At 34.1% G+C, this 8,801-nt stretch overlaps 1 protein-coding gene across 1 annotated transcript in view; it reads left to right on the forward strand.

Moving 5' to 3' along the window:
• LOC105619195 (myosin heavy chain, muscle) overlaps nt 1-8,801 on the forward strand; it is a 47,866-nt gene that overhangs the window by 31,608 nt on the left and 7,457 nt on the right. Inside the window, exons 11-13 of the mRNA XM_012200719.1 lie at nt 2,868-3,077; nt 7,503-7,876; nt 8,514-8,742. Of these exons, the coding sequence (XP_012056109.1) occupies nt 2,868-3,077; nt 7,503-7,876; nt 8,514-8,742 (813 nt within the window). The remainder of the gene's footprint in view (nt 1-2,867; nt 3,078-7,502; nt 7,877-8,513; nt 8,743-8,801) is intronic.

Genomic DNA, 8,801 nt, shown 5'->3' on the forward strand with positions numbered 1-8,801 from the left:
TACTATTATTACGTAAGTTATACGTAGTAGTTATATATATATATATATATATATATATATATATATATATATATAAATATATATAATTAATTTATAATTGTTTTTTAATAATTTATAAGATTCACTTTAAAATAGTTTCAGGTCTACTTTGCACTTCAAGAATTTTATAGATTGCGATGCTTTTGCAATTTTATTTTTCTTTTTTGAATTCTTCGATTAGTAGGATTAAATTGCACTTCTCAAAGGAATTTTTAACTCTAAATAACAGATTATGATTGTTAACACTTGTTGCTTTAGAGAAAGAAACGAGCGTTGCAAAATCGAAATATTTATTCTGCGAAAACTGAAAGCTCACGAAAGGCCGCAGAAACTTGGCAAAATAAAGCTCTGATTTCACGGTGATTTACGGCCTGGACTTCGTGCTTAACCGTACCATTTACTCGAAATCGCCAACGAAATTTGTTTCTTCTTTTGCTCGGACCGTAACGGCTCCAGTTTCCAGACGCACATGTTTATTTATCCGCCGCCTGGTTTTCACATTTTCACGACTTGTTCACGCATAAATTCGACCAGTTTCAACTCGAAATTTTCTTGAAATCAATTCTTTTCTACATATTTTTCCTATTCTCATAATACTTTCATAATTTGAATACATCATATATTTTTTCTATAAACACAGATTTTTTTATTCAATTTAAATCCGCCAAAATCATCTTATACATCTTTAGCTTATTCACATATTTGTCAGATTTGGATCTAAGAAAATTTGATCGAATTAACAAGAACGCAAATTAATTCTATCATTAAATATTTATATTTTTTTAACGGAATTACAAAATCTATCATATGAGTTCATTTTCTTAAATTTATTTATTAAGTTTAATTTTATTGTTGCTTTGCAAATTGATTTTTACGACACATATATGTTCTTTATATAGAAAGCAAGTTTTACTAAATCAATATTAATACAATCAATATTAGTACAATAGCAAAGGATTTCACTTAATCTCGGAAAATCTGGAAAGAAATGTCGGTCAACCCTTTTGGAACGTCGACGCTTCTAATTCTGTCAATCTCCTGTGTGTGACCCTCCCCCCTCCGATCTCGAACTATCTATATTTTCGACTCTATAACCCAAATTAACGAGGATTAGGGGAATCCATACACGCTCTCGTTCTCTCAGTCCAGTTCACTGATACCGCTCTGGTGTCCCAAATTAGAAACATAATAAAGGCAACCGATGGTGAATCAACGTTCGATCATGTTACCGAAACGGTTTCTTTATTAATAGACTCGGCTCTCTTTTGAAAAGGATCATACAATTATTCGTCCTTCACAGACACCCAGGAGACATGGTCTTCCATATTTCGTATTTTTCGAATCGGTCTGTCTCCTCCGGAATGTCGACGTTTCTAATTTTGTCTAGTCGTTTTTACGTCATGTTACTGACACTTGACTGCTGATTCTACAGTGAATCATTAATTTGATATGCAGCGAAATTTAATATTTTGTTCAAAATTTGGCTCGAGATTTTCTTGAAGAAATTTAATATCAACTTCAAATTTCTTTCACTCTTTGAACTTTTATTAAGCAATGAGAGTCTTGTCTCGTCGATTATCATTATTAGTAAGTTGATTTGTATATTATTAAATAATAATTTTATTTTATTAATTTATTTTTAATTTATTTTAAATCTTTTAATATATATTTTTAAAAATAATTTTACTTCTTCTATTCTTTATTAGTTCTAATTTTAATGGTTTAATTTAAGTTCTCTATTTTTATAAATACATTAGTTCATATATTATTTGTGACAAAAATAACAAAATTTTTATTACTGTTACATCCTTCCAAAAATGGAACTTTTAATTTAAATATTTACACTATAATAAAATCTAATTAAAAAATTACACATCTAGAAGAAAAAATAAGTTATTACAAATTTTTATTATAAATTTAAAAAAATATCTAATTCGCATTGTTGAAATCTCTCAGTTCGTTTCAATGCACAAAAACAATTTTACTTGCTCACTTGAGCGGATCTCTTTGCGATCCACTTATCCACTTTACACCTTCTGGAGCCACCAAAAAGGGGGTGATGGCTGGAGAGAGAGAATGAGAGAGAGGGCAGCCCTTCCGGATCGCTTCTAATTTCGTCCAAGACTGACCCCCCCTCCGCAGACATAAGCTGTTCCTTGCCTTCCCTGCTCTTACCCTTCTGAAATGTAGTATCAGATTGGTTATAAATATTTTTACACGTACAGTGGCGAGGCGCCACTGGAGTGGGGACGCCCACGATCAAGATCGTCGCGGCTCGCTCCTTACTGGCTGCCGGAAACGGGCACGGTGAGGGACAACGGGCACGGGTAGAAAAGTTGGGCTTCAACCGAATCCGGGATCAGTTGGACCCGCGACCTCGCGCCGACCCTTTCGAAACTACGCGAACCTGCCCGACGAACAAAGAGGTAGAAGCCTCGCCCTCGTATATCCACACATATTCACGCGAGTGTTCAAAGCCTCTTCTTTTCGATATCTTCGAGACGTAAGTAGGGACCGGTCGTACCCCCGAGTCTCGCACGCTGTTTCTTTCGTCTTCGAACGATTATCGAGCAATCGACTCCCTTAAAAGGTTTTTTGCGACGTCCGTACCCTCGATCGATCGATTCTTCCCGGGGATCGCCTTTCTCTCTTTCGGTGAAATCCCCGGTATTTATACGAGAAAAAGGAATCGAAATCAAGTGCATTCGCGCGTGTATTCTTCGATTTTTCTTCGAGGGTGATCAGTAATGGGCGACACGGTGCTGATCGAAAATCCGATCTCGCTGGTGAACGGCGGCAAGATCGAAGGTGAAATGGCCTCATTGCAGGCGCTGGAAGAGAAAGCCAGGAAGGCGCAGGAGGCCTTCGAGAAGGAGGAGAAACTACGCAAGGAACTGGAGGATATGAATTCCAAGCTCCTTACCGAGAAGACCAACTTGCTACGCCAGTTGGAGGGTGAGAAGGGCTCGCTCTCCGAGTTCCAAGAGAAATCTTTGAAACTAGCAGCACAGAAGGCTGACCTCGAATCACAGCTTCAGGTAAGAACTGCATGCAGCACAATTCTTTTTTAATAAAAAAATTTTTTCAATGACCGTATTATTATTGATCAAACCTTAAGAGTTATCGCTATTGGAATTTATTAGTATCTACTAAGTCGTGAGTTCAGATATCTTTTCTATTAAATCTTATTAGCTTCAATTATTGCAAATTTAAAAATTTTCTTTTATAGAATTAAGATTAGTATTGAATTTTTATATTGAAATTTTGCAATATTTTACAATATTTTTAGTTTATTTAATTGTAATCTTCGACAGCCAATTGAATCTGCATAATATACATTTTCTAAATATACTCAAAAGGGATCATATTGTTAAATATTAATAAAAATAATAATAATAATTTTGCTTTTATTAGCATTAAATGCAAAATCACATAATTATGTGAGTTAAAATCTAATGCTAATATTGAAAGAATTCTTGATCAAGATGCACGAGTTCTCATCATAAAAATCACGATATGAAATCATTTTCGACTATTTGGCGCAAGATGCGAGTCAGTCAACTGTGAAGGGCAGAAAGTAATATAATTAGCGGCGTAATTAGCACAGAGTGGCGCAAGCTGCGCGCGAATCGATGTCGAAGGGCGAGAAGCTATATAATTAGTATCATCATTCATAATTATATATATAATTTGTCGGTAACGTTTATTAATCATGCTCGACTAAACTTCTAAATTTAATCAAAACGTATATTAGGTTTCAATATATCAATCTAATAATATAGCAATCGAGTAATATATGAAAAGAGATAATATAAGAGACATTTTTGAAAATATAACATTAAAATAAATATAATAAATAGATGAATTCACATTATAATTTTTAAAAAATTTTAGAGAAAAATTTCAAAAATTTAGATTAAATCCTTTCTCATTCTGCTCATTAAAGCTATACCGCAAATCGTTCGCGGATTCCTGTTTCCCTTTTTTGACAATGAGAGAGATTTGTCGTGAAAAAAGAAAGAAGGAATGCGATTTTAGTCGGGGTGACATTAACTGTCAGCGGGAGGAGGGTTTACGTTAAATCGCGGCTCGAATTACGCGCGGCGATTTCGCAAGCTCGCGAGCGCGACAAAGTAGCGTAGTCGCGGAATTAGTCAGACGCGCTATTTTTCTTCAAGCCGAGCGTGTAGCATGGACGACAACTCATCTGGTTACGCGGTCGATGCTTATATATTCGGTCATATCGTGCTGCTAAAATTACGGTGCACACCCTATGCATACATTTCGTGCAACCTTGTTACATCTCTTTCTGATTTAACGTCATCCGCAGATGACGTTCTCCCAGAGACTCCAGTCGCACGTTGCTTCCCAGAATATTTTCTCTTGCTTCTTCGAGGAGAAGCATTCAACATTTTCTCTAAATAAAAATTAATAACGAATAATTTTAATCTATTCCATGGATTTAATGGATACATTTTTTTAAAGATATTTTTTAAGATCTTTTTCCACAAATTGTTATAAAAAGAAAAAATGAGTAGTTAGATCCAATTAAAGGAATATAGATTTCTTGTAATTATCAATTTTAAGTGTGATTCATCATAATTAATTGTGTCAAAGACAATAGCTGCTACATTGTTATTAATACAATTTTTATTATTAATTTTTTTCATCTTATATTTTTTTCGATGGCACAGTTACGATAAAATCTTCTTACAATTAAAATTAATTGTCAAAAAAATAATCAGCTCAATCTCTGGTAAAATATTCATTGATAATTTTGTAATCATCGTTTCTTTACAATTCATTTGTGATCGTTTTAAAGTCGCTTCTTTTTGTAACAGCTCTAATTTCTTTCAAAGTTTACGAAATCCTCAAAATTTCTTCGCACTCGTTCTATGCGATCATCATTTCTTACAATAGTTTCCCTCGTAAATATTCACCAGAAGAAAATACAAACCAGAGAGTCGTCGAAATTCTGGACGATCGCATCAGCATGTTGAACACTAGTATTTTTATCCGGTTGTTAAGCGTGCGCAGAAACTCACTGGAGAAAAAGCAACGGTAATAACTTCTCGAAGGCGTCACGCTCGCAGAAAATAGACGAGTCGTGATCGCGACTAGAATTCCAGATTTTCTCTGTCTCTTTCTACCTCTCTCTTTCTTTTCAGATTGGATTCCAGACTGCTATTTTTATCGATACCTTTTAAACATCCTCTCAAAACCGAGACTACTCGTCATTGTTTGTCATCATGACATTCTTCGATGCCCGTCATCGTAACATTTATTGATCCTTGTTCTCCAACAAGTAACTTTTGATGGAATTAGAAACGATAATTAAATAAAGCACATTGTATATTAAAGAATTAATTATTAAAAAGTATTTATTAAATAAACAAGATGAGTTCTAAATTAACAAGTTGTTGATTAGAATATAAAAGACGATAAAGTAACTGCTTTTTCAAATCACTTTGCACATTAAATTATAAATTAAACAAATCGAGTGAAGTATATATAATAAATTTTTCTTAAAGAAGCTATCAAAAATGTTTGATATTGCGATTTTTTTAATTAAGCATTTACTGAAAAATTTACTTAAATCATAGCTCTACTAATATCAAGCTCTTAGCTAATAAATATTTTTCACTTATTTATAATTAATCTTGTTTAATTTAACTTTTGTTTCATCTAATTTCTATTTCACTTTTCATTTTTCACACTTTTGATCATTATTACATTATTACTATTAGTAGCTATCTCAATTAAAATTTTCATGTCTTTCATTTATATCTCTTTCACCAAATCTGCTGTAGTCATCAAGAATGGCTTTTAGCTCATTAAATGAACTAATATCGCGATCGTAAGGTACGCCTATTAAAAGCTTTCGCATCGAGTGCATCGCGATTGGCTCGCTCAGTGTCGAAGAAGATTCTCTCGTGTTTAAAGGTAATCGGAAGACTACGGTTCACTTCGACATTAAACGTCACCATTTACGGTCAGGCGCTGTAGGAACACGGAAGAAGGGAAGAGACCAAGGGAGAAAAAGAAAGAGAAACAGAGAAAGAGAAAGAGAAAGAGAGCAAAAGAACGAGAGAGGGCAACGGCAACAAATTTAGCAGATCCCAGATTCCAGGTTATTAAAAGTGGGCGGCGGTTTTAAGCTCGCTGGAGCAGAGGCGAGAGAAAACGAAGGAGGTAACAGGTGTAGGGTGTATTTATATGCCATCATATTTCACGTGCATGCGTGCGTCATAGTCATACAGCCGTATCTCCTTCGTGGCCTCTTCATCATCGCCGATGAGACTATGTTGTTTCTTCGCTGTCACCACCAATTTTTCCACCTCGTCTTCCACCTGCTCGAGATGATCCCGATGCACTGAATCAAATTTTCTTAGTTAGATATAGAAAGAGAAAGGAAGAGAGAGAGAGAGAGAGAGAGAGAGAGAGAGAGAGAGATGTATTTGTATTTAATATCGTTGATATATATTCTTCTTTTTCTTTTTCTTTTTCTTTTTCTTTTACTTCTTTTTGATGAATCTTTTTATCGGATTTTTATTTTATTAATTATACAATGACTTTTTCTCTCAAAACATTTACTTCAATTTCCTTTAAATATGGCTTGATAAGAAGATTAACTTTATTGTCTTTCTGTTTTTCTATTTCGCGCGACTTTCTCTTTTTTCCGCTTACAAAGTATCTTTGTCAAATTTTCTTCACAATATTCCCATATAAAGTCTGGCAAAAATTCCGAATTTTTCTGTCGACAAATATAGACCGGGTCGCCGAATTCAAACGAAACGCGCGATGAAGAGATAAACGTGATGAACGAGGAGATTGATCGCGCCGGCCGGGCGAGATGTTGTGCCAATATTCTTTGCCCCCGCATTAACTAATATTAGGCGCCCGTGCGTGTGGACCGCTTCGTAATTGCGCGTCAATGCCAATTAATCGCGTGGCCGGACAGAGAGGAAGAGAGATACGTTCGACATACTCGATGAGGGACTTGGCGCACGGTAAAGGATATTCCAGCGAGAGATAAATTCCACGTAAAGACCTGTCATCGACCTAAATATCTCTTCTGCAAACAAGATTTCGGAGATTATGTCATCTTAAAAAAGAAGATAAACTAATATCGAGCTGCAATTTAAATCGTTCGTCAAAAGTGTTTGCGGAATATAATAAAGAATGTCTTATGACATTCATAAACAGTTGAATATTATAAATAAATTGCATGTATGATATAATAATATTAAAAAGATTAGAATAAAAAGAATATTAAATAAAGATTATATATCGTATATATAATAATAATGAGGAAATTGGCAGTGTCATAATATTATTAAATAATAAAATGAGTAAAATAGAATATACAAAATATTATTGACTAAATTTTTAAATATCTACAAATAATTAAATACGTATTCAAAGAAACATCGCCGATATTTATACAAATATTTTTTGCATAGGATCTCACCGACAGATTCAAGGAAGAGGAAGATGCGAGAAACAATCTCTTCCAGAACAAAAAGAAACTCGAGCAAGAAGTATCCGGCTTGAAGAAAGATATCGAGGATCTCGAATTGAACTTGCAAAAATCCGAGCAGGATAAGGCAACAAAGGACCATCAAATCAGAAACCTAAACGATGAAATTGCCCACCAGGATGAGCTCATCAATAAGCTCAATAAGGAGAAGAAGAATCAGGGTGAAGTTAATCAGAAAACTGGTGAGGAGCTCCAGGCCGCCGAGGACAAAGTCAATCACCTCAACAAAGTCAAACTCAAGCTCGAACAGACTCTTGACGAGCTTGAAGACTCTCTCGAGCGTGAGAAGAAGTCACGGTAAGTTCAATGCATTTGATTATTTAAGATTATAATGTTTAATTATGTAAGATTATTAAGATCAATAACTATAACAACTCAATTATATGTATATTTTTTCGATATTTTTTCTTGTTCTTTTCTTGGAAAAGAGAGATTTTCTTAGAAATAAATTAAAAACTAGATTAATCTAATTAATATATGTTTTCCAAAAATTAATTCTATAAAAGTATTGAGCTCAATATGGTCTACGGTCTATTCAACATATTTAATATTTACCTACTTGCTGTTTGTAGATATAATTGGGATAGTTATGGATAGTTAAAGCAATCCTAAAGACGTTTGTATTACCGTATTACCTGTATCTGTATTACCTGTATTAAATTATTATTGTTATACAAAAATTATAATTTAATTGATAATATAGATGGCTTTAAAAATCTTTAACTGCAGCTACGTAAATATTGAAAATATTTCATATTTTAAGTTAATATTCAGAAATATTCCCTATTTTGAATTTGATCACCAGTTTTCAATTGAATTAAGCAAAAGTAGTTATGCTTACGTTGATTATTAGTTAATTTAATAACACATATCTAATTCATTCACAGATATAAAATAAAATATTGTAGTGTTCATGTTAAATTTTAATTTATAGTGCCGACGTAGAAAAAGCGAAGAGGAAAGTGGAAGGCGACCTGAAGCTCACGCAGGAAGCCGTTGCTGATCTCGAAAGAAACAAGAAGGAACTCGAACAGACCATTCAACGCAAAGACAAGGAATTGTCGTCTCTAACTGCCAAACTTGAAGATGAACAGTCCTTAGTCGGTAAATTACAGAAGCAGATTAAGGAATTGCAAGCTCGCATCGAGGAACTCGAGGAAGAGGTGTGTATAATAAAATAAATTAAGAGAGAGAGAGAGAGAGAGAGAGAGAGAGAGAGAGA

The sequence above is a fragment of the Atta cephalotes genome (genome assembly GCF_000143395.1).
Source record: "Atta cephalotes unplaced genomic scaffold scaffold00019, whole genome shotgun sequence".
Lineage (NCBI taxonomy): Eukaryota > Metazoa > Arthropoda > Insecta > Hymenoptera > Formicidae > Atta > Atta cephalotes.